We start from the raw sequence: 27,448 nt of genomic DNA, 5'->3' as shown, positions 1-27,448 counted from the left end.
CCAAGTTATCTGTGATGCAATCCGTCAGGTAAGTATTTTTATTTATTTACTTAATGGGGGGGGCAGCTGCAAAGAGAATTCTGTTCCATTCACACCTGGATGCCACTGAATTCAAGCCAGTTTTGAAATTGTTCCTGTAGACTCCCTTTTTTAAAAGTGTTAAGAACCACCTTGAATATTAAATACAGGAGGCAACCATTTTGCTCACGTCTAATTGATGCACGACTGCCGACACGTGGGTCCTTTGGGACCCGAAAGAGGGCAGAATGGGGGCAAACGCATGCAGGGGAACCACCACACAAAATGGTTGCCACCTGTACACTAATAATAATAAAGTAACCCACCCATCCTACTTTTTCCTCCATAATTCAGTGACTCCAAACATAAATGTTGTAGCCGTGTGAACCAGCTGAATGACTTGGATGAATACACCCATCCAAATCATATTCTACTTTTCAACAGATGTTAAGCATTTTGGTAATTTAAAGTGTACTGATGGGCATAAACAGTCCCATAAATGAGACATTAACACTTTGAATTAACTAAGGCAGCTGGCCTAACGTTGTTGCTGAACCATCCTGAGATCTATGGATGAAGGGCGGCCTACAAATATAATAAATAAATTTCTGCAATGAAAACCCTCCAGAGCTCAAGGCCGGGCTGGCCCAAGGCATTTCGGCATCTGAGGTGGACCCCAAAATGGTGACCCCTTGCCTGCCAGAGAAAAAAATGGGTGAGGGAAGATCGCAGGGGGGGGGGGAGGCGGTAAAGAAAAATCAACATTGGGATCTGCTGCTCTGGTGGGTCAAGCTGCCTGATCACTTTGCTATATGCGTGGGCTGAGCTCCACCTGGCTCAATGCTACTTGGACGACACGCCCTCTGATCTAGAGCTGTGCTCTTCTTACTTCCAGCTTTGAGGGACTGGTTTCATAGATTGTAGAACTGGAAGGTACCCCCGAGCATAGCTGTCAACTTTTCCCTTTTCTCGTGAGGAATCCTATTGGGAAGAAGGGAATTTCCCTTTAAAAAAGGGGAAAGTTGACAGCGATGCCCCTGAGGGTGATCCAGCCCTAGGGAAAGAAGAGGATTTGTTAATGCAGAAAGAAAAGCAGTTTCTTTTCTCTTGCAATCCGTAAGTGAGCACTGATGCTAAAAACAAATGATGGGCTTTAGCTCTAACAAGCCGCCACAGACGTCTTAGGGTGCCAGTCTCTCCCCACCCCACACCCCACCCTACGCCAGGCACCCCGCTATGTTGTCACTTTGTCAGCATTTGTGTTCGGATGCAATTCTTACCAACCTCCCTCCAGCAGGAGGAGGTTTAGCACTGAGCTGAGAGAGCAGCTTTTGAGCACTGCCTTCCCTTGGCAAAGAGGAAGCCTCCTTTTACTAAACGGCGGCATGAGAGGAAGCAAAGAAGCCAGCATGATGCCTCGCAGGGAAGAAGGAGAGAGGCTTGTCCCAGAGCTCTGGGCGCTACAGGAGAGAGCATTTAAAAAGGTCCCCCGGAATCTGCTGCTGACACGAGCCAGTTTGGGTTCCCACGTTCAGTAAGGACTCGCTTTGGGCTTTTTTCGGATAAGAGCGGGATGAGGAATTATTGGGATGGGGGCAGGTGCCGGGTGCTCCGTCTGCAAGCCCCACCTCTTTATTCTTCCAAATTTTAACCAAATCACGACCCTCCCATAGCTTTTTTTTTAAAAAAAAGCATCCTCACAAGAGGTCCGCCGTATGTAATTCGAGCACTGGCAGAAAGGATCGAAGGGCTGGACGACTCCCATGAGAATCCAAGGGAAGAGGATGATGGAAGCAGAGACCCATAGGTAAGGGGTGCTGTTTGGAGGTGGGAGCGTACAGCAAGGTAGGAGAGGGGGGCAGAATTGCTGGGGCTGGATAAGTTTGGGGCGAGGGGGCTGGTGAGGTGATTTAGAAGCCTGCTTATGGGGTGGGTCTGTGTGCTTTGAGAGATCAGTGGGGAGATTGAAGTTTTCTGGCAGGCTGGGGCGTACAGAAAATGTGGGGAAGTCCTGGACGTGGACGGAGATCAGGCGGGGGGGGGGGGAGGTTCGGCAGAGGGAAATCTAAAAGCTTCCAGGGATCCAGTTCGTGGGAATGCAAAGGAATCTTCTGGCGCGTGACGAGTTATAGGGTAAAAGCAACATTTGGGATCCTGAAGGCGGGCAGCAGAGAAGGGCAAGGCATGGGCTGGGTGGCAGGGAGTGTGTGGCCGTCGGAGGGTAAGGGCCCGCACCCAACATTGGGTGAATGAGTGTAGTGGTGTAGGGACAGGCAGGGCGAGTGGGCTTTCAAACCATGCCCTAAGCATAATAAGAATAAGAATATATGATCTCCGCCAGTAATTTCAGAGTGCAGTCTCAGAGGGTAGTAATGCTGGGTTGATTCATTCATTCTTGGTGTGTCACTGGAGTCTGTACGTGTGGCAAACAAGGGATGGGCTGCATGTGCCAGAGCTCAGCCCCCTGGCCTTGGAGCATGTGCAGAGAGTGCCTCAACCACACCAACGCTTGGGTCACCACCACAAATGTTGTTGTGTGTGTACCCCCCTCCCACCGCGCCTAGGACCGTGGCTCACTTTTTGTGGGGGTTTGGGGCACTTTACATGGGGAGCGCTCCACTGAAAGCCCCCATGGCGAGAGCAAGAGAGGAGAGGGAGGCGGACGCCATGGGGCCCTTCCCCCTGGTTTATTATAGCTGCCCCCTTCCTAGCAGGTGGCTCCGCGGGGAGGTGTCTGGCCGAGGAAGGCCGCCGCCGCCGCTCCTGTGGGGCGAACGAGGCCCTGGCGACGGGGGCGGCGTCTGGAGCCGAGGAGGCCGCGGGCTTCCCCTTCCCCGGGTGACCCTGTCCGGGTGGCGAGTGAAAGCCGAGGCCGCCGGGAGACTCTTCCCGTTGCGACTGGGCAGGCGGGAGGCGGTCCTGCGGAGGCCCAGCCGGGAGAGCGCCGGTGGTTTCGCAAGGCCGAGGCGGGCGCCGGCAACTCCTCGGGGTCGCGTAGGGGAGCTTTCCCCGGACCCCCGGCCGCGAAAAGGTCGTGGCGCGGACAGAGGCCGGGTTGCAGCCCCTCCGGGGGGCGGGGAGGAAGAGGAGGGGGGAAAGGGCCGCTTCGCCTTGAATTTGAGGAAGGTGAGAGACCGTTTCCCGAGCCTCTCATATTTAGCTCAGGGACTGGACAATGAAGCCTTCCCTCTTTTTTTCTCCGCCACCCGCTAACCGGCATTTCCCACCCCTTCAGCTGCAACGCTTTTTGCCCATATTCCCCCGGAAAGTTTTTAGGGCGTTTTTTTTTTTCCTTTCCTAGGATTTTCCCAGGCCCCCTCCTCCCAGTCAGGCTATTTCGCTTCAAAATGAATTTATTTGCTTCCCCCCCGCTCCCGCTTCTTAAGTCCTTTGATTCCTTTATTTGAGGACTTGCTCGCCTCTCCACCAAGGAGCTGTGTTTTATAGTATAAGCCTAAACAGTATTTGGATAGGAGTATGTCACAATGAAGTTGTTATTGTTATTATCATCATCATTTACTTTATTATTATTATTATTATTATTTATTTTCTTCTTAGTGAGTCTGGTTATAGGATTGTACTGGTGGGCAGAAATCCTGAATGTTCACATACTTGGAAGTAAGCCCTATTGAATTCATTATTAAATTGGGCTGTTAGAGGCACACAGCTATCCTGCAAAGTAGGTCACACTCAACTTTTTCCTCTTGGATACCTTGGGTATATTTTCCGACTGATAATCAGTGAGGTGCAGGTGACAGTAGTTGGTTTGGGGAATCCATTTTTAAAACCTCACTCAGCCCTGAAATTCAATGTGGGATTTTGCAGCCCATCTCATTCTGAATTACTTCATAGGTTTGTTGTGAGGATAATAGAGGTGAGGGAACAGATAAATCAACCTGAGCTTCTTGGAGGAAGGGTAGGATAAAAAGCTAGTGTTTCCATTTACAATGTGATAAAACAGTATTTGTAAATGTGCATGCACTGATTTGGTGCACATGTGTTGATATTGTGGCAGAATGCAAATTGTGAATCAGACCCGAGAGAGTATAACTTGTTCAAAGCCACCTAGCAAACTCATAACTGAAGTCTTGAATTTCCTTAGCCAGCACAACATTCTGCCCACAACCGTATTTCCTCTGTGGCTGTGTGAAAATCAGGGGGTGCTCCACCTGACCCAGTATCTAAATGACAGAATTATTGAATAAATAGATTATATTTCAACATTCCATCCCCTTTCAAGAACTAAAACAGAATGATTAGTGTTTCTTCATACACAGAACACACAGGTGATCAATGCAGTCCATACATATTTACTCAGAAGTAAACTCCATTGACGTTAGTGGGACTTACTCTTAGATAGGTTTGTGTATAGAACCACAGTCTTAATTGGTATCTAGTTCTGAGAGAGTTGGAATGTGGCAAATATGATTCTAACTCAATGGCTAGCTGTGCTACACGTTGATATTAACAAACATGACTAAGTTCGTTCCATTAATTTCAGTAGGTCTACTCTGAATAAAAAGTATAACACTACCCAATATTTTTAACAAGTTCTTTTGAGGCTAATGTATATACTATTTTAAAGTGTGACTATTTTAGGAGTAAAAATCAATAGTAAAAATATGTATCCATCTGATTAATAGCACTATTAAACATTGTATTTATGCAGTTTTTGAGAGTTGCTTGCTGTTCTGAATGATAATTGGAAGTCTCATCTTGTGAAATTATATACAGGACTCTCAAATATTTGAGATGCCATTTGCTGATACTTTTTGTATGGATAAAAGTTCAATACTGTATAATGAATTTCAGTTAAGTTGGTGAGAACTGCATCTGCAATTATTGTAAATATTTCATGATTTGAGCTGAAAGGTTTTCTCATAAATATTTCTTTCAACTGTAGTGCCTCTAGTCTTTTGTCTTTAAAAAGGTATGTTCCTTAGGTTTAAAAAACGACAACTGTGATGAATCCCCAAAGTTCATGTTCTGCTGTTTAATTGTCAATAATTATTCAACATAATTGGATAGTTTCTTTATTTGTCTTTTTTTACTTTCTTCTGTGCAGTAAAAACCCTTCAGATAGCTTCATTTGGAGCTCAAGGGACAGAATTTTATTTCTCCCAGTTCTGTTGTTGTTGGGAAAGTATATATCTAAGAGAACTTTTTAAAAATCAGCCCAGGGTTACTGTGGTTTTGTTTGTTCATAATCTGCATTGGGTCTTGGGATCTTGCAAGCATTTTCATAATTATATTAGCTATTACCGTAATTTTAGTTTTACAGATCTTGATACCTCATGTGGAATCCAGAAACAAGGCATCCAGATTTATTGTATATGCCTACCAGAATCAAACTGCTTTAAACAGGCGGTGAAGTAGCTGGGTGATTCATTGCAATCATGAGCAGATGGCAGAAATCTAAACAGGAGATCGATCTGGGTTTTTTGTGCTATCTGAGCATACTTGTCCACAAGTAGACATGCATTACTTACTTAATTAGCCCTGTGGCACATGTATTTTTTCCCCTTTTCAGGATTGACTGCCCAGCTGTTGCATGTTTAGGTAGAGGCAAATGCTTTTAGAAAGTGTAAGGCTGAGCTAGATGAGCTTATTCTTTCACATACCTTATGAAATAAACTCTGTTTCCACTGATTCAACATCAGAGCTGGTTTGATGGATGAAAGTCAGTGTGGCGAATGGTGGTTTTGTAAGGTCGGTCAGTTTTTCTGCACCAAATATAACTACCCAAATACAATACAATCACTATCTTTCTTCATATTTACTGCCCTACCCCAAATCTACTTATATGGCCAACTATTGCCCAGTCTCAAATATTCCATTCTTGGGTAAGAGGATTGAGCTGGTGGTTGCCGAACAACTCCAGGCACGCCTGGAGGATGCAGACCATTTGGATCGCTTCCAATCGGGATTCAGGCTTTATCATGAGACTGAAACTGCCTTGGTCGCGCTGGTTGATAATCTCCGGTGGGCTAGGGATGAAGGTGAAAGCTGTTTCCTAGTTCTGCTGGATCTCTCAGTGGCCTTTGATACCATCGACTATAACACCCTTCTGGACCGTTTCGAGGAGCTGGGGGCACTGTTATACAGTGGTTCCGCTCCTTCCTCCTAGGCCATGTGCAGAAAGTGGTGGGGGGGGGATGAGTGTTCAGACCCCTGGGCTCTCACTTGTAGGGTGCCTCAGGGTTCTGTCCTCTCCCGCATGCTTTTTAACATCTATATGAAGCTGCTGGGAGAGATCATCAGGGGGTTTGGGCAGGCTGGGTGTTCATCAGTATGCAAATGATACCCAGCTCTACCTCTCTTTTAAATCAGAATCAGTGAAGGCGGTGAAAGTCCTGTGTGAGTGTCTGGAGGCAGTTGGAGGATGGATGACAGCTAACAGATTAAGGTTGAAGATAGAAGTACTGTTTTGGGGTGATAGGGGGAGGGCAGGTGTGGAGGACTCCCTGGTCCTGAATGGGGTAGCTGTGCCCCAGGTGTGCAGCCTGGGAGTTGTTTTGGACTCACAGCTGTCCATGGAGGCGCAGGTCAATTCTGTGTCCAAGCTCCATCTGGTACACTGGCTGAGACCCTACCTGCCCACGGACTGTCTCATTAGAGTGGTGCACGCTCTATCTCCCGCTTGCACTATTGCAATGCGCTCTACATGGGGCTACCTTTGAAGGTGACCCGGAAACTACAACTAATCCAGAATGCGGCAGCTAGACTGGTGACTGGGAGTGGCCGCCGAGACCATATAACACCAGTCCTGAAAGACCTACATTGGCTCCCAGTACATTTCCGAGCACAATTCAAAGTGCTGGTGTTGACCCTTAAAGCCCTAAATGGCTTCGACCCAGTATACTCGAAGGAGCATCTCCACCCACATTGTTCTGCCCGGACACTGAGGTCCAGCGCTAAGGGCCTTCTGCCGGTTCACTCACTGCGAGAAGCCAAGTTACAGGGAACTAGGCAGAGGGCCTTCTCAGTAATGGCACCCGCCCTGTGGAATGCCCTCCCATCAAAAGTCAATATCTGACTTTTAGAAGACATCTAAAGGCAGCAGACCTGTTTAGAGATGTTTTTAATGGTTGATGTTTTATTGTATTTTTAATTTTTTTTGCTGGAGGCCACCCAGAGTGGCTGGGGAAACCCAGCCAGATGGTCGGGGTATAAATTATTATTATTATTATTATTATTATTATTATTATTATTATTATTATTATAAAAAGCATTTTTGCATTTTGCTCCGGGATGGGATCATCATGGGTCTCCACCTGTAGGGAAACAAATGACATTTCATTTGAGCCAGGAGTTGAAGGGTGTCAGTTTCTCCACGTGTCTGTTTTGGGTCACTGTGTTCAAACTTGTGATCATCCCTCCTGCCTCAAATTATAGTGTTACCTTGGTTCTCAAACTTAATCTGTTCTGGAAGTCCATTCCAAAACCAAAGCGTTCCAAAACCAAGTCGTCCTTACCCATAGAAAGTAATGCAAATCTGTTCCAGACTTTTAAAAGCAACCCCTAAAACAGCAATTTAACATGAATTTTACTATCTAACGAGACCACTGATTCATAAAATAAACAAGACAGTATTGTAGATGATTTAAAAAAATCTTACCTGCACTAATGATAGTCACTGTTTGGATGGGGAGCTTTTATCCCTTTCCACAGTCAATCAATCAATCAATCAATCAATTGGTAGCTGAACAGGGTTCCACACAGTCACAAAAACAAATTAACCAAAAAAGCCTCAAAAACAAAAATGCAAAATAAACAGCAAAAACAAAAGCGCCAAACTTAATCCGTTCTGGAAGTCCATTTGACTTCCAAAATGTTCAAAAAACTGAGGCACAGCTTCTGATTGGTGCAGGTGCCCTGGAAACAATAGCCGACAGCCGCATCGGACATTCAGCTTCAGAAAAACGTTCGAAAACTGGAACACCTACTTCCGGGTTTTCAGCGTTTGGGAACCAAGGTGCAACTGTACTGTTTCAGTAACTGCCTCAAATGTTTATCTGAATCTGCAACATGCAAGTATCCTCAGTGGTTAGAAATGTGATAGCTAAAGGGAAAACCCATGGCTCGATAAGAGTATGCATATTATGCGTGCATGCAAGCATAAGACCTTGAGCATCATTGGATAGATCTTCCTGAGCCCTTTTGTCTCCAAGACTTTTTGAAGTCCTGCCAGAGAGGAGGAGCCATATATTCTGAGCCATATAGGCAGCTTCATATGTTCATCTGTAATATGGCCTGATCCTACATGTACATTTTGAGGGTCTGGCAACTTAAAACTTGCAACCCTATCCCGATTGTGTTGGCTCAGACGTCTCATCTGTCTCTCTGTTATAACCTGATGACCAGGTTGTGATTCTGCAATCCTAAACATGTTTGGCCACTGCTTATGTAATTGGGAATTGGCAAGTGATGATCAGTTCTTTAAACACTGCCTCTTTGGTTGCCCCAACCCAGTCAGATGGGCAAGGTACAATAAATCTTATTAAATTATTGTTGTTGTTGTTGTTGTTGTTTGGAAAAAATCCTTCTTATTCCCTGACATCTTCACTTTGTATAACATGGTGAAACTATAACATGTGAAACATATACCATATTTTTCGCTCTATAAGACGCACCAGACCACAAGACGCACCTAGTTTTTGGAGGAGGAAAACAAGGGAAAAAAATATTCTGAATCTCAGAAGCCAGAACAGCAAGAGGGATCACTGCACAATGAAAGCAGCAATCCCTCTTGCTGTTCTGGCTTCTGGGATAGCTGCGCAGCCTGCATTCGCTCCACAACACACACACATATTTCCCCTTACTTTTTAGGAGGAAAAAAGTGAGTCTTATAGAGCAAAAAATACGGTATTTCCCCAGATAGAGAGGAAAGGCCATGGGGCAAGGTTTTTCTTTTATTTATTGAAGTATACACACACCACACACTTTCACCCTAAAGACAAAAGGCTCCCAGGCTTACAAATATCAGTAATAAAAACCTGCCCTTGGGCTTCCAATCTAAAAGACATGGCACAAAAGGAAAAGCGATTGGAAGGGAGGAGGAAAACAAAGCAAATCCAAGTACTAGCTCTTAGGGGGTTCCTGTATAAACGGAAAAAATCAAAGAGAGGAGGATCCAAAGTTGATGGACCCTCAGCTGAGCCAATGAAGAGGCCCTGCACTAGCTCCTCTCCCTCTGTTATAGCTCGATGGAATGGCTACATCAGAGTTAGTGTTTGAAGTGTAAGAACTTATTGTCCAGGATACTTGTTTTCTATTTTAAACTTTTTGATCAAGGCAAAAAGCCATTGTGAAAGTTAAGTGGATTCGTACTTTGTGTCATCAAGGTTATTTTTATTTGCGGTAGAATTTCAATTTCCTCCCCTGCATAACTGAAGACGAAACCAAGGTATTTTGCATAAGCTTCAGCGAAAGCATATCAACTACCTTATTTCCTCGTGGTTTATTCTTTTACAGGAATATTCATATGCACAACCTACGCTGTGTTTTCCATATGGTAATCAGTAGCCCACATTTTCTCACAAGACGATTCTTGCAAGTTCAATGGGATGGAACTCCAGAGAACGAGATCCTAGCATCCAGTATGATGGTCTGTTTGTCCTGAAATCCATTCAGCTAGGTAAGAACATCTGAGATGTGGCAGGAAGGGACCCATGCTGGTCTTGAAAAGTACTGTATGTGCAAAATTAATATGTAAATATAGCTGTGCTGGTGATGGGAAAAACCCAGTATCTTTGCGGTTTATACAGTGGTGATCTAAGTGGTTTAAGCCCTGAGTTGACAAGTATTTACAGCAGTGGGCCTGCTGTTTACCAAGATGCTTAAAAAATGCAATTAGTTGTTCTGACTGTATTTTCTAATTCATTTTGGCAGTCCCTAATGTCAGCTGAATAGCTAGTCCTTCAGATGTTATTAGAAAAGATTTCTATATGAACCCAACAACTAAGAGCATGCAGAAAACAGCTCCATAAATAAATTCACCATAAGCATGTTGAGTTTTCTTTCTTTCATCCACAGCTCTTGGCTAGAACACACAACCGAGAACCGTTTCCTAACAAATGTGTGTATTTCTACTGTGATCAAGGGGCTGCGACTCAGTTGCTTTATAAATTCTAGAATTTCACTGGGTTACTTGTTAATTGTAATGCTTAGACTATTTAAGTAAAAATTAATGGTTCAGCTGAGTTGATGGAAACTATTATCATTTCTATTTAGTTCACAGATAAACCAAATTTGATTGTTTATGTTGTTTGAAAGGGATATCTGTATAAGCAGGTGATGCTGGAAACTCAAACTATGGAGGATTTTGTGCTTTAAAGGATTTCAGTAGAATATGGGGAATTGAAAGAATTGTTTTCTGTTTCTTTGCAAGTAAAATTAATGCTCCAAATTTCTCCTTTTGGCACTTGCCTAAATCTAAATTTTCAGTAATGAGAAATGAATATGATTGATGGTTCCTTGAGACTAACCTTTTAGAAGCTTTCTATTGTAAAGAATTGGGGAAATAAATCTGACCACGAGAAAACATTCCAAAGTTTTTAAAGGGACAGTAATAACATAGGTCATATAAAATCTTCGTTTATAGTCTACAAAGAAGCCTTAATCTCTTGTTAAGGCCCCAATTAAAGAGTCAAATTTCCTCCTTGAAATATGTCCAGAAGCCAGCTAGCAGCCAGTACAACAGAAAGTACATTAACATCACAATCTTAGGCATGTCTACTTGTTATGTTTTACCTGAAATCCTTGAATGATAACCTAGGGCAGTCTGCTATCTTGGGTGTTAACACCTTAATGGAGAACATTTCCCATCATGTTGTCACTATCCTAAGTTGCAGAGTCATCTAGTCCATAAAGCTCTTTCAGTGCAATGCAATGCATCTCTCACCATAAGGAAGGCATATTGAGCTCAGTTAACTTACTTCCAAGTAAACAAATACAGGATTGTAGCATTTTATGCTTCTGGGCATATTTGAAGTTGCTGCATTTGCTTCTGCTGATGATAATGCTTATACCCATTGTATCAGGCATGGGGAACCTGTCCATGGACCAAATTACCCATGACAGGGGTCCTATTTGCCCTGCAAAGCTATTATAATTATGTTAGGTGTGGGGCAGGTAAAGCCTCAGCTGCAAAGCAACAACTGAGAGCCTTAAGCTGTGCTCCTGGTTGTTCCTCTAAAAGTTTGATGCCAAGTGCAAGCCCTGGCTGGGATCAACGCCGCTTAGGAAACCTCAGGTGGAGCAAACACTGTTGCAAAGGAAGTGCTTCACCCGACAGGCATTGTAGTATCAGGTGACTGCCAGATGGACTGCCCCACATCCTGTCAGCATGGCCTGAGGCAGCTGGACGCATGAGAATCCAGCCTGCCAAACGGATTCAGTTAAGCCCCCCTGAGTTCTATCTTAGGACAACCTTGCAAAAAAAAAACACACACAGAAAATTACTAGCCTGCCTGCTGTCTGTCCTTTTTTAAAAACAAAGCAGGAAAGCAGAATACCACCTTGCAGAGAGCCAAATGTGTGCAGAAGTCAGTTAAGACAAGCATTTATGGAGACAAGGAACATGTGTTATTTCAGACGCTTCCAAACACAGAGAGCCCCATAGAAAACATTGCACATGCTCTACTCGCAGGTGCATTCTGCCAAAACACGATTTACATAGGGGTATGCAATCCACAGGGACGCGGGTGGTGCTGTGGGTTAAACCACAGATCCTAGGACTTGCCAATCAGAAGGACAGTGGTTCAAAGCCCCACGACGGGGGGGCTCCCGTTGCTCGGTCCCTGCTCCTGCCAACCTAGCAGCTCAAAAGCACGTCATAGGTACCGCCCCGGCGGGAAGGTAAACGGCATTTCCGTGCGCTGCTCTGGTTTGCCAGAAGTGGTTTAGTCATGACCCGGAAGCTGTACGCCGGCTCCCTCGGCCAATAAAGCGAGATGAGCGCCGCAACCCCAGAGTTGGCTACGACTAGACCAAATGGTCAGGGGTCCCTTTACCTTTACCTTTACGCAATCCACAAGACATGATACAAAAGAAAGAAGATGGCCATATTCAGCTACCCACTCACTGAATGACCACTGACACAAACCATAAGTAAAACCAGCTATGCTATGTAAACCAGGGGTTGAAACCAAAGTTTGAATTGGGTTTGCAAGCCATGGTTATGCAGAACCTCCCCCCCTCCTTTTTTTTGTTTTGTTTGTAAACGGTGAATTTCATCTGGTTAAAAAAAGACACATTAATATTGGGAAGGGGGTGGAAGGGGAAATTGCTTTTGAGAGGGCAGGAGGGAGTGTGTGCAAAAGGCAGGTCCTCATTTTGCAGAACCACGCCTTGACAAAAACCAGTTTTAGATTAGCTGCGAACCTGAATAAAGCCTGAAACAGACTGTTACTTGATAACGGGAAGCATTGGCTTGAATCCAGTGCCACGCTACATAATCGCCCCATCGGTGCAAGGAGTTCCACTTGTGCAATGGGGCTTTCCCCGTTCTCTCCCTGGGTGCACCAGGCATCCTCCCCAAACCTGCTCTGAAGGGCTTGGGGGAAACCCCAGAACAGATTTAGGGGAAATGGACATCCTGAGCACTAGATTAGATACAAGCCATTATTAAACATTAGAGAGGGTGGCACAGCCCACTACAGACTGACTTCATATTTGATACTGATGCTGAACTCTTAACTTGGGATACTAAAAGAGAGGGTGGTTTAGTGAAGTGTCTTGCAATGAGGTGGCAGTGCTATTATCTTAGCTTTCAGAAATATGACAGAAAAGGAATGCAGTAGTTAGAAGTTTTAGATCAGAATCGAAGGAACTACCTGCAATATATTGCATATACCATTAGCTATAGCTCATATACAGTTATATTTCATTTGCCTGTGAAAAAAGACAGCCCATCAGCTTCTGGCGATAAGTACTCTTAAAATCTTGATAAGATCTACACGCCATGCTGTTCATTTAGCACTTACAGTGTTTATCTCAGTGCAGCTGAAGAGCACTCAGAAATGTGTAGGTTTCTCCCATGGGTACAGAAAAATGGGTAAGTTTTTTTTTATAAAAAAACACCACTGAACTCCCCCTTCTTTTATAAGAAACAGCTTTTATTAACACTGGCCCACCAACCATCTGTTGATAGTCGGGATTGGTAGTGTAAAGAAACGCTTGAATGTCATCTCTCTGCAATGCAAGATGTTGTAAAAATTAATATATATTGATGTTAATTGAATTGCCATTTCTAGTTTTGAGGGAATGGTTTCCAAATGCATTTATCATTGTCAGGAAGCTGGCAAGTGTGAACTTTTTAAGAAGTACGGTTGAGTCGAGAACAGAAGAGAGAGGAATAGAAGGTGTACATAAATGCAAATATCTAATAAATATTCTGAATGTGATTTTGCATGCTCAGTTTTCTGCAGAGAAACTTTGTGATGTGCTGACAGTAAACAGATTATTCAACAAGACAAGAAAGATTCCGTGTAATCTTAAATATGTTGGGTAAATTGATCTTCAAATCAATTTTGGTTGAGAGAAATTTTCGACTATTAGAAGCAGCATAAATACAGTGCTAAAGCAGCAAAAATCAATTATCTAGGTCTTCAGGCAAAATTTGAATCAGAAAAAATTCTAATTTCCTACATTAATTGAGAATATTTTAGCATGTTTGACCATATTTAATAACGAGAACAAAAAAGCATATTAATTTTATGTGCTGTATAAGTTTCTGAAATATCTTCTCATAGCTAAAATAGTGAAACTGAAATATTTTCTGTATCCAATCAGTTCAGTTAGGAGTGCAGTCATGACCTCCCCATGTTAATGACTGAAGGGGTTATGAAGGTGTGTTGGTGATTTACTGCTGTCGTTGAGACAAGGGTTGCCCATTGGGGTTGTGGTGCCAGTCGCCTTGGATGCACGGGGTTCAAACCTCTGAAGACTCCGCAGCTACACCAAGCTGGATCCGGTATAGTGAAAATGACAAGAAAAAGTGCTTCTCCAAACTCCACTTAGGATTGCTCTGAAAGTGAACCTTGTATGGTTCGAGTGTTGTATTCAGACTTGTACATGGAAATTACTCATTTTGGAATGCTTGTAAAAAAAAATTAAAATATAGCATCTCAGTAGCATACACTACATTATTTAGATTTTAACAGCACAATCCAATGCATGTTAATTCACGAGCCAGTCCCACCGAGCTGAATGTTTTCGTGTTGTTGCCTACAGTCATAAATATATGATTTTGCATTCCTATTCATAAGAGAGGAAGAGAAAAGGACAGCTGGGATTGAGGGGAGAGAAGCCCTGACAGAAGTTGTGAGGTTTGAACACAAGTTGGCAGGGCAATGTCTGTGCATGTTTAAGTGGCGTACAAGAAATACTTTATTGAAGGGCTCTCACCCTAATTAATATACACTCTTCATATTCTATTTTGTGATGGAAAATAGCAGGATAAAGTTTGGGAATCTGAATAAATCAGCAGAGATTTTGCAGATGATCTATTATTTTCTTTAATAGAAACTGATCATTATGCATAAAGTAAACTTTAACAAAGAGGCTTTTTGTATAATCTCCCATTTATAGTCATTTGAAGTATTAGAATGGCAGGGGGCATATGTATAATTCAGAAAAATGTGCGTCTTCCCCACCACTTTAAGTCTGGGTTTGGTGAAGGTATTTCTAGACATCAGAAAGCTTAAATCTGAATTTATTTCAAAGGATATTTTCTACTCAAAAGTAAAAGTACATGTTGATTATAAAGGGTCACCGAATATATTTTTCACATTTGTTTGCTGAGGCGAGCTTACTTGGAGGAATGCCTTGACAGTTGTCTGACAGTTTTGCCCTGATCTAAAGGACTGACTTCGTATCTCATTGGACCTCTGAGACAACTCTTGGTTGAGAAATGGTCGCTGCTACATTTATAGAATGTAGAAACAGTATGTTACAAGCAAACTGTAAACAGATCAAGACATTGGCAGGATTATTGTAAAAAACATGCAGTTTCAAAAATGTATATAAGAGAATAGATGATTAAAAGAATAAGTTAAGGCAATTTGGAGTATGCAGGATAGATCGAAAACAAATGTAAGGAAATGCAGAAAGGGGAAGGGAGTTGAAATTGAAAATGTTAAAATTATGGTTAAATAATGGTTGTAACGTACAGTGGTACCTCTGGATTCGAACGGGATCTGTTCCGGAGCCCCGTTCGCATCCTGAAGTAAACGTAAGACGCGACAGCACGGGTCACGTTTTGCTGCTTCTGCGCATGTGCGCGATGTCATTTTGAGCGTCTGTGCATGCGCAAGCGGCGAAACCCGGAAGTAACGCGACCCATTACTTCTGGGTCGCCACAGAGTGCAACCCGAAAATATTTATCCCGAAGCTACTTCAACCCGAGGTATGACTGTATATAAATGAAAATTATAAATAAAAAGAAAAAATAAACAATATATACTTTCACCAGTGTATGTTCAGAACAGGTCCAGCGTAGCAGACAGTGTGTTGAATTTTGGTTTGCTAGACCTTCCTTCAAAACTCAGCTCTCGCTGTGGGCTTGAACACTTACAAATATTATTGTAACATTATTACAAAGTGTTATTTTTTCCCCATGTTGAAATCTCTGTTTCCTGAATGAGCATCTATACTGATGGATATTGTAACCCATAAAAGTGATTAGTTTGCGCTAAATACGACTTCTACAACCTCAGATCATAACCTGAAACCTTAGACATGCTTTGCAGAATAATACTGGCGTAGAAACCCAGAGAGGCATTTGTTTGCCTATCCTTGTGCACATGTAAGCAATCAAAGTAAGATAAGGCTAAGGCTGCAAACTTATGCGCTCACTTTGAAGTATTTTCAAGTAAACAAGGCTAGGATTGGGGGATGTAAACATCCAGAACTTTCAGTCAATAAAGTTTGGCACAGACAGCTCTGCCGCTACTATCAGGCCCTGCCAGTAGCAAGCACTAGAGCCTGAAATGGAGAGTTCTGAGAACTGAACAGGGGTGGAACAGTCAAGTTTTGGATCCTCTCAAGCCTGGTGCTGGTGCAAATAATCCCCCGCTCCATTGCAACCAGTGGCAAGAGGAGAATAAAGGGGGGGGATCTCTGCATGATGGGGAGGAGGTAAGTCGTTATCCTCATTCTGTCCTGGCTAGTGCAAGCCAACAGGGCTTGGGATATGATGGAGAATCTGTATATGAACCCCTATGGACCCACATGTGTGGGTGAACAACAGAAGAACTGGCTGGATGCCTGGATTCAAAATGCAGGGCAAGCACACAGAGAGCCCCAGTATCAGGGTATTAACCTCATAAAGATAAGCAGCACAGGACAGCGTTGGGAATATAGGTTGTTAAGCCTTTTTAACCTGTTCAGCTGCACACAACAGCCAATCTCTTTCTACCTCTTGCAACGAGCAAACCACACACTGTTAAGTAAGTTTAAAATTCTTTACTTACAGATTCAAGATCTGTATCATACATTGTTCCGTGCAACAGCAAGGATAATACAGGCAGAATAGCATTGGATAGAAAAGTCACTTCAAACATGTGATCTGTGCTTGGGAATAAGCACAGACATGTCCTTCTCATGGCTTACATGATGCAGAGAGAGAGAGAGAGAGGAAGAAGAAAGAAGCTTCACTTTCTCTCCAGAGGAGAGGGGGCATGATCTAACTGTGTCTATCTAGCAAATACAACCATGTGGTTCTTAGCCACTTCATGCACTGACTAGAAATTATGCATAGTTATGTTTGCAGCCTCCTACCCTGTTCACCTCAAATTTGCCTTCAGGGAGATACCTTCTGCAGCAAATGTGGCAGGAGGACATTAGGACAAGAGAGAATGGAAGTCATGGAAGCAGAATCCCATTGGATACAGCCAACTATTCTTTCTGCAACCAAAAGCAACTTAAGAATTTTAAAATATTTTTTCCACTAGTGATTTTGTTACATAGGTAAAACTCTCAGCCTTAATTACTGTTCAGCTCTTTGGGTTTTGCAAGCTTCCGTTAGATGGGCTTGAATAAGAAGTGTGCTTTTGACTTCCTCCAACTAGAGGATGGTCGCAGAGGTGAACAGTAGTTTTGCCTCGGGGCCTGTTGATAAAAGCTGAGGTCATAGAAAATCTAGCTCCCTGCATAATACTAAAAAGGCAGTGGGGCCAGGGAGGGGAGGGGAGGGGAGGGGAGGGGAGGGGAGAGTATTAAGGTTTCTCCTAAGGCAATCTGCTCTGGCTATTGTGAGAAGCATAATATTGGATTAGATGTGAATGTCGCTTGTGCTGCGTTTGCAGTGCCACTTACTGAAATAATTGAAATCTACCAAGTGACACTTGCTTCTTTGCTTCTAGAGAGCAGGTTTGTGTCTTTCTCTGTGGTTTTTAAATTGTAAATTGATTTGGCATGTCCCTCTTGTGTTAACTTTAAGATTCAGTCTTTGTCAAAAAACAACAACATGCGCGCCTAATAATTTAATCTAGGCCAAAACTTGCTTGTTTAAATACCTGGCGAGGCTTTTGACTGTTTTGCATGGAAATTTGAATTTGCTGGAAGTCCATTTGGCGACTGGCTGCCCAATGTTCTTAACAGAGAATACAATTTGAATTCCTCACGCTATAAATTAAAAGCACACTGTTAAACATAAGGGTATTATCTAGAAACCATTTAACGCTGCCATATTTGTGTATAAATCAGATTAGCCCTGCTGAACTTGCTGAGACTTACTGATCCAATCCTAAAATTGTTGCAGCAACAAAGAATCACTTAAACTGGGGTTCATCAGCTGCCGCACCAGCAGTGTCACAAGCTGACGTCATAGTATCAATCTTCTTCCTACATTGCCAATCAACTGGTGCAGCCTATAAGTAGGAACCCAAGTTGTTTATTTTCTCGTCATAACCTGCCATTATTTTTGGCGTCCACTTACCCCTCCCCTTGCAGTAATAATAAAAAGAACTGTGCCCATTCTGAGTTCTCTGCAGTTCAGGAGATGGGAGGGATCTCTGCCTTTATGCTAGGCTGTTGCAGGAGGGAGGCAGCAAAGCACTGCTTGTACCTTTTGCAAAAGCCCAGCCCACAGACAGAGAAACCACTCCTTTCCTTTCTGTGTTCAAGTGCAGAGAAACTGTCCACCTCTTACCCAAGTTCTCTGCAGTAAATAGCGCAAATATCTCAACTCCCACATTCTCTAAGTGTGCAGGGAAGGGGCACTGGCTGAGGGTGCATGTGTGAGTGGTGGTCACTCAAACGACTTGTGGATACACATCCTTTTAGCAGTCTTCTAACTATTCTTTGATTTGGGAGCGAGGGATATCAAGGGGCAGATAGCTTTGTAGAATGTGGGTCATGTGCGACTAAAGTTTCCACCTGGATTGTAAGCTATTTTCTATACCTACAAAACAGTTTGCTGCCTATAACTGTATTATCAGTGTCAGGCATTTAGATGTTTTACCATGTGTGTGCCTATGTGAAAAAATAGTTCCTGATGGCTCCTTTGGTGGAAATGCATTTCTCAGATACGACTGACAAGTGCCAGTATTTATACATGTCGGATCCCCCAACATACACACACAATCTGTATCATGATTAGAGAATGAAATAGCTAGTAACTATGATAGCTAAAAATGGAGGCCCACAACCATAGGCATGGAATCTCTAGGGACAAAAAACAACCAGTGGTGATCACTGACTTAATAGCCTCCTATGTTATCTGACTAGTAGCCATTCTCAGAGATGAATGCTAGATTGAGTGGACCTTAGACTGAGTTATCAAATTCTTAGGTGGTGTATTAAAATCTTTATTATTCTTATACTCACATCCCAATGTAATTCAGGACAGAAGATGCAAGCTGATGTATATATTTTTCAGTTTCTTTGTTTTGTCTGATTGTCCCAGGAAAAACAAACAGAGGAAAATCTCTGGTCCCTTGCAGAAGTGTGCATATCCACTCTGCAGGCCACTTTTCCCGATGACCTGGAGTAACCTCTTGCATTTCAGCATTGTGTTTTAAATATAGCAGTGGGATAATGGCTAGACTGCTCAGTTTGCTGGATCGGAAGGCTTTGGTGCAGAACTGGAGCTTTCTTTGTTCCATCTGCTCTGTGTACTTTCTGGTAATGCCATTATACCCTGTCACCAATGTGACAAGAGACCCACATTGTTTCCTGCTTAGGTTTCTTTGTTGTCCTTGATGTTTCCAGTAGGAAATCTAGTATACTAGTTAAAACTCTTAACATGAACGCTTTTACAGCATGATTTAATAAAATTGCACTAACATTTATGTGCGTGTGTGTGTGTGTTGGCCAATGTCCAGGATCTCTCTAGGAAGAATTTAGAAATGACTCAGAGAAAGCTATCAAGACACATCTAAATAATATAGTAGCAATATGGTTTGTTAACTTCGTCATATGCGCGAGTGTGCTGATTGTAAATCACCCACCCACATACTGCTCAGTTAAGATGTTACAGTACCCAATTGGAGAACCATGTTGTGGAGATCATGAAGCATGTGCTTTCTCTCCTTCCTCCCCTTTCGTGTGAAAGTTCATTGTTGTTTCCATGGCTTGGGTTAATCTTCGTTTCCTGCAACACCTGACTCAAAACGAAACAGCGGTATGTGTTAGCTTCAGAATTTCCTCCCAATCATGGTTTGAATTGGGCTTGAAACCATGCTTTTGATGCAGCCTCATTTAGCCCTTCAGTGTAGTTTGCACAGTTTAGATGTCACGGCAAAGTATAGTTATCACGAACCATGGAGGAAGGGGAAAGGCAGGGTGCATGAGCCTGCATGCATATCTGTAATCTCCAGCCTATAGTTGCAATATTTTATATTGCTTTGCACAAAATGAGCCACTGGCTGAAACGTTCCGAATTTGATCCAGCATGGCATTACATACCCAAAGGCAATAACAATTTTGAACTATGAACTGCTTCTTTCCTTCTGATTTCCTCAATTTGCAATTCCTGGGATCTTGAAGAGCTGGGACTGAAATCCCGTTTGGAAGTTTGGGCTCATCTTGTAATGGGCTTATACCATCCAACCATTTAGTTAATTGACAAAGGGAGTGGAACAAGCAATTGGAGGCATGACTGAGATCTTATAAGCCTCACCATCAAGGCCAGCAGTCACCAGAGCAGGATCAAGCATGTCCATTGCTGAATGGGAAATACAGTTTCCAGTGCAGCCTTGTGTTCAGGGAATTGGAGAGGGACCATAGCTTAGCGGTAGGGTGCATACTTCGCAGGCATACGGTCCCAGGTTCAGTCCCCACCATCTTTAGTTAAAAAGGTAATTGATTAGCCTATGGCACAAAAGACACTAATGAGAGTCACTGTATGGCAACAGTGGGTTAGGTCACTGGTCTTCAGTCTTGATCCAAGGTGGGTCTCCAAATTCATGTTTGGGTTAAGAGTGGGTTCTGGGTCTGAAAAGTTAGAAGTTTACTGTTCTAGGCAGAAAATTGGTCTGCAAAGCTACTGTTACTATCCATTCATTTCTGCCTCTCATAAAGTAAATTTGCTTGGGGTAGGATGGGCAGGAAGGCAGAGGGTGAAATCTCCTGGGCCTTTGTCTCTCTGGGCTTTTAAAGAGCTCTTAAACAGACCCTGAGTTGCTGTTTGTTTGTTTGTTTGTTTGTTTGTTTGTTTGTTTGTTTGTTTGTAAAGTAATGCTGATTAGAAGGTAAATCAAGGGGAGCTCATCACTAGAATAATCTTGTGAACTATGGATATTCAGGGATAGATTGTTTTAGAATGAAGCATTTGGAATCCTGTAACTGAAGTGCTTTTAGAACCACCACCACTCCAGTAGTTATTAGAGTTGCATGACAAACATTTCCAGTAACTTAAATCAAGCATAAATAAATAAAGCTATATTTTATTTTATTTTTGTAAAAGGTACATAATCTCTGCAAAATGCTGTTTACAAGAGTCCTGTGGCATCTTAAAGATGCATATATTTATTGTCACATTAAGATGCAGTGGTCTAGAGCCCAGTCTGTAAGATGCAATGAATCAGATATGCACACGTGTGGAATAATAGTAAAAGGAATGATTTCTGTGCATGATTAACTTTGTATTCAATCTATACAATACTGTTAGCCTAGTCTCCGGAACAGGGATGAATGTGTGTAAATATATTTCATTGAGTCTTTAAGTATACTCCCAGAGGTAGTGTATATATATAAAAATGCAATCTAATTTTATTTTATTTTTTAAAGTATACTCCCAGATGTCTTTGCAGTTGACAAGATTTATTCATTATATTTCTGTCAAGCCTTTTCTTCAAGGAGCACAAGATGGTTCTCCCCCCTTCCCATTTTATCTTCAACCCTGTGAGGTAGGTTAGACTGGAAGATGGTGACGGACCCAAGGTCACCAGTGTGATTCAGAGCTCAGCAAGGATTTGAACCCACTCTCGCAGGTCCTAGTTTGACATTCTAACCACTATGCTTGTCTGTCAGCCTTTCCATCACTCCAAAGTAAGCAGTTCATCAATTTTATGTTATTTTAAGTACGGTACTTCTTCCCTCGCTCCCCTTGAATATAATTCCCAGGGTGGTTTTCAAAAATTTAAACACCACAAAATATAGGCACAAGAATAACAATGGCCCAGATTCAACTGACCCAGCGCACTAGCAGAGGGCAGTGTAAGAGCTTCTGCTAGCACAGTAGGGCTTCCCCCACGCCGCCCCCGCCAAGTACCCACAGCTCCCTCAAATTCATAGAATTGGAAGGGACCCTGGAAGTCATCTAGTCCAACCCTCTGCAATACAGGGATCTCAGCTAGATCATGCATGACAGATGGCCATCCAACCTCTGCTTAAAAACTCCCAAGAAAGCAGACTCCACAACCTCCCAAAGGAGACTGTTCCACAGTTGAACGGCTCTTACTGTCAGAAAGTTCTTCCTGATGTTTAGTCGGAATCTGATTTCTTGTAACTTGAATCCGTTGGTTCAAGTCCAAGAGAAAACAAGTTTGCTTCATCCTCCGTGTGACAGCCCTTCAGTTTAGGAAGATGACTATCATCTCTCTCCTCAGTCTTCTCTTTTCCAGGCTAAACGTACCCAGCTCCTTCATCTGTTCCTCGTAAGGCTTGGCCTCCTCTGCACTCATTCCAGCTTGTCAATATCCTTCTTAAATTGTGGTGCCCAGAACTGGACACAGTATTCAAGGTGTGGTCTGACCAAGGCAGAATAGAGTGGTACTATTACTTCCCTTTATCTGGACACAATGCAGATAGAATGCAGCCTAGAATAGCATTGGCTTCTTTTACTGCTGCACCACACTGTTGAGTCATGTTAAGCTTGTTGTCTACTAAGGCCCCTAGATCCTTTTCACATGTACCATTGGCAATCCAGGTGGCCCCCATCTTATATTTGTGCATCTGGTTCTTCCTTCCTTAGTGTAGAACCTTACATTTGTACCCACTGAAATAAATTTTGTTAGTTTTGGCCCAATCTCTTAAGGATATCTTGAATCCTGATTCTGTCTTCTGTGGCATTGGCTACCCCTCCCTGTTTGGTGTCATCTGCAAATTTGATGAGCATCCCCTCAATTCCTGCATCCAAGTCTTTTGTAAAGATGTTGAACAACACTGAGCCCGGGAAAGAACCCTGTGATACCCTAAGAAGCAGAATTGCTTGCAGTAATGGAACCAGCAAAAGACCGTGATATTGAATTCCTCCCAATAACTGGGTATGCTGCATTTTCTCAGGTGCAAAACACATTTCCTTTAGTTTCTAAGAGCACTGTTGAACTGTTCTGTTGTTCACATGCTGCACACATGGAGAGGTGCGCAGCCCTATGAAAAGCAACTAGAAACAGCTACACCAGAACAGTGATTCTGCTAGGACAAAGTTTTTGCAGCTAGGTAAAACAGACTGGGATCCCTCATTTCACCTACAGATGTTTTTAATACGCTTAACATTATCCAATACCAGTAACTGAGGTAGTCTAAATACCACAGCAGGGACTGATTAGCTTTTTCAGATCACTGCCTTTATTTGCTGTTTGCAAAGAAGCTTAATCCAGTGCTGGCGACCAGGCTTCCTGCTGTGGTTTGAGGTAGTATTCTCTTATTCTTTGTATCCATAGTGGCAAAAATTAGAGAGGGGGACTCCTGCTCCTGATTGAAAACCTCAAAATAGTGAATGACAGTCTCAGGATCTGGGCGATTTTCTTTTCCTGGATCATTTAAAATATATTGGTTGGTTAGTTAGTTGTGAATTTGTTCACTGCCACCACTACTACCAGAGAGAGTACATACAGCAGTGCCTATAGAATGGATTCTGAAGTTTAAGATCTATAACTGTGAAGAAATGGAAGAGTTGCATATATTACATTGCATTGTATATGCAATAATTCATATTTTTATTTTGAATTTTTTATGATTTAACATTTAACTGATTTTAATGAACCGGACCTCACAGTAAAAAAAATATCATTTTATCTTTCAGTTAAGCACCAATCATTATTTTTCTGTTGATCTCCTACGCCTGCAGGAATAAGCAAAAGGTTATTTACAATTTTCAGAATTCATCTCTCTGTAGCATAGTGTCTTCTTAAATCCTATGCAGGAGGGTAAACTACAAGGTTCTTTAGAACAAAACTCCCCTTGAAGGAGTTGCTGTACTTGTCATTGCCCTTGTCATTCACACGTTCTGAATGTCAAAAACGAGTAGACGGTCACATCAAAACAGCATGTTGAATTTTGACTGTTATTTCTCTTACAGGCAGAGAGGATTTTAACCAACGGTGCCCTTCCATTTACGAACGGTACTTCTGTCATCAAAGGCGGGGGTAATTTTTGCATATTCCCACTTCTCCTCGCAGCCCCCTGTGCAAGCCCTCCATCTTTTCCATAAGGTTTGGGGACCCATGGGAGGTAGTGAGGGGAAGAGGGAATAAGCAAAAAATTGCCTCTTTCCTCCTTCCACTGTCTGAAACCTCCACTGGATCAAATTGGAGGAGACACTGTTGGATAAAACCCATTAAATGTTATGAAGCCCACTAAGCAAACTCACTGTAGTATTATCTCCCCCTCCTCGAATATTTCTTTATTTCCACATGCTGTTAGAAATTTCCCAACATAAGAGACTGCAAAAAGTGGCGCTTGGTTTTCACGTTTGTCAGCTCCTGGTTCCATTGCTACTCAGATGCACCTAGCCCCTTGTGCGTTGCAGTTATGTAGGTTTTTCAAGAAACCACAGAAACAAATGCTTCAGGAAATCGAACACTAATTCCGCACATAAATACTCTGAGTGCTTTCCCCACTGCCTGTTTGAGTTTACTTTTACTTTTTTACTTTCTTTTCTTTTTTAAGCCGGAGAAGAATGCAGGTATAATTGTGCCGCTGTTCTGGGTACTGTTGCGCTCCCCCCTCCCCCGCCCCCAATAATAGAAGCGAAATGTCCTTTATGATCGGCATGGGCTGTGTTTTTTGTTTTGAGCTCTTCTAGTCGAACCTTGCAACTTTTACTATATAAAAAATAATTCCCTTTCTTTGTTTCGCGAATTAGAAACAATGAGGAAAAGCTGAAGTCTGCCCAGGCCAGGTGTTTCTTGTTGGCAGCCTGCTCCCTAATGACTCTGGCTCTCGTACAGCAGCTGCCTGCTAGTCTCTTTTGTGTGGCCTATTGTTGCTGCACACCCCTCCTTAATACACATGCTGCCCGGGGCAGGCCCTGAGAATGACATCAACTTGCTTCTCTTAGAAACCTACAAACCTGACGCAGGGTGGGGAGGCTTTTCCTTGCATCTGCCTGGCCAACTAATTGTCAGCCTTTCCTGGCCTCCGATTGGTTGCTGTTCTGCTCGGTAATAGGTTAAGCAAAGACATTGCTATTCCATCTGGTCAACCATTCATTGTTCTGCTTGCCTGCCTGGAAGTTTGCAGCTGAAATCGTGTTAAGGAGTTGCTTCTGGACCTGCTGCAAAAACATAAATAAATTGCCCGCCTCAATATCTCTGTGCTTTCCAGTTAACGTAAGTATTTGGACTTGTCTTTCCAGGGATTAAACGCTTTTACTCCTTTTGACCCATCAGTATGTTCCTAAATAAAAGAAGCATAATATGTGTAAGGGATTTTTTTTGGGGGGGGGGAGCTGTAAAAGCTGCAATCCCCCCCTTCAAAAAAAATTGGCATTTAAAAAATGTGTTATTTTAAATCTCATTCATTCAAGTGAAGAAATGTAAGAGAAATAAGAGTGACACATTACCAGAAGCTTGTACATAGCTAATGGACAAGAAAAAAAAATTCATTAGAAGTGAATTTGATTATTTTTTTGGTAGCATTTTGCTGACTCGATAAACGTTATCCTTAGTAAAAATGAGCAGCTGGAAGAACACCAGTTACCTGTGTTGAAAGGATGGTTTTGTGATAAATTAAATTAACCTTCATGTGACAACATAAATTATTTTATGGTCAAAGAATTTAGTCCAGCTTCATGAAGGTGCAGGGAGGATGTAGAGTATGTGTAAGTGTCATATATATATATAGTGTGTGTGTGTGTGTGTTGATTTTTTTCTGGTGGTTTTGATTTGCTGTTCAGCCTGTTTTATATTTTGGGCTCAGATACTAGGCTGAAGAACACTTTTAACACTTTAATCTTTGAGCCAATGCCAGAGTTCCTCTTGGGGGGGGGGGAGAGATATCTTTCTGGTAGGGAACACCTGAAAGGGTTAAAAAGAGTTTGCATTTCTACCAAATGCCCTATTGTGTGAACATATGCATAAGTCTATTGAAAGTTTTCAGAAGATGGGCAGGCCACCAGTTGCTGGTCTCCTGCAGTTCCAGTAGACATCTGTTGCCCTAGAGCATTAACCAATCTGTTCAACGGGACATCCTTCCTTTGTTAGAGTGAGGGCTGTTGTCTGCATCACTCTCTGAAATACAATGGTAATTAAATACATAAAGTCCTGCAGCAGATATTTATTACATATTTATTATTTTGATTTGCATTGTTACAATGTCTTGGCTATTTTAATAATGCATAGCCTGAGCGATCCCTCCTTTCCCCAGCAAAACATGTCATTTAAAGTATACTAATATTCTTAGCGTTGTTGATTAGTGGGAACATTTACTACTGAAAAGCAATAGACAAGCCAGGCAGTTATGGCACATATATCCATGAACTTACTTGATGTTGTTACTTTCCAACATACTGATTAGCACTTACCTTTCTTGACTCAAGAGGCAAAAATGTAAATAAAACCTGGTAGCTGGGCTTAAATTTTAAGTAATCATTTTAGTGCACATCCCTGTGAATTCAAGTCAGGATTTCAGTTTATCCCAATAAGGCCACTTTCAAGACATGACTGGACAAGTGCTCCCCCTCTTTTCAGTATATGGGCAATTGACCCCACTGCATTCATTTGTGACTTAAGGTTTCATTGGAGGTAATATACATACATATATATCACAGAATGCATCAGAAATTGTTTCCAAAGACTGACATCTTATGGATGTGCAGCTGCAAATTTCTTGTGTAAAGTTACAGCTGCAGATTTCTTGGAAGAGATAAAATACACAGCTGTGGAATAGAGATGTACCAGTAGGATTGCTGTTTGGGAAATAGAAGCCATGGCATCATTAAGTTTTATTTGCAGTGGACTCTCAATAGATAACTACCTTAAGGCTATAATACTTAGCACTTCCTAGTAAATCCCATTGAAATCAGTGGAGCATACTTCTGAGTAAACATGTGCAGGCTTCTGCTGCACAAAAAGGGGCTGTTCTTAATGTCTGAATAAAATGCTATGCTTTTCTATTTGTGTTGGTTTGTTAGCTGTTAATCAGTACTTTATCTCCCCCAAAAAATGTTCTGAAGTGTCTGAGTACAAGCATGTTGTCCATTACATTTCCTTAAGTTCTGTTGTCAAATGTGTTACTAGTATGACTTTGAGGTATATTAAGCGTACAGTTGCACATTAATTATAAAAAGCCCTCTTTGTAATGCCTGGGTGGAGATATATGACTTGTATGCAATGGCTGAATTTGTAAATGCCATGCTCTTTCCTCATTTAGTAGCCATTTCACATTGTCTTAGAAAGTTTCCGAATGCTGAAAATTCCAGTGAAAGTTTATTTCTAAAATAGGCTTCCTTTTCTGGTCCGCATCTCTTAACTGACTTTACTCTGGATCAGATGAAAAATGCTTACACCTTAAATGGGTTGCAATGGAAACCAATGGTAGTTGCTTCCAGGTGATGTTATTTTCAGTGCCCAGGAAGCATTTTGCAGCGCATGGGTTTGGCGGGTGAGCCATTATCTCAGTGTATTACTATTGCGATACATGAGCCAACCTAAACTTTTTTCCAGCCAATCTTAAAAGTGTTGCCCATTAAATATACTTCCTCCAGTCAGAGCAGATTGCAGGGTTTATGGAACAATGATGTCGGAGCTTCCAGATTGGT

General features: G+C 42.4%; 1 protein-coding gene across 9 annotated transcripts in view; it reads left to right on the top strand.

Annotated features, from left to right (window-relative positions):
- Nucleotides 1–1,210: 1,210 nt before the first annotated feature.
- The window catches only part of ZC3H12C (zinc finger CCCH-type containing 12C), a 47,348-nt gene continuing 21,110 nt past the window's right edge, over nt 1,211–27,448 (top strand). The window contains exons 1-2 of one of the 9 annotated variants that reach the window (XM_083499313.1): nt 1,212–1,825; nt 9,493–9,655. Coding sequence is in view for 1 of the 9 variants with exons in the window: in XM_083499311.1 (XP_083355437.1) it covers nt 2,623–3,144 (522 nt within the window). In the remaining 8 variants the exon portion in view is untranslated. The other 8 variants (XM_083499315.1, XM_083499314.1, XM_083499316.1 and 5 more) reach the window with 8 other exon arrangements.

The sequence above is a fragment of the Podarcis liolepis genome (assembly GCF_965112155.1).
Source record: "Podarcis liolepis genome assembly, chromosome: 4".
NCBI lineage: Eukaryota > Metazoa > Chordata > Lepidosauria > Squamata > Lacertidae > Podarcis > Podarcis liolepis.
This window is presented reverse-complemented; position numbering and strand designations above follow the sequence as displayed.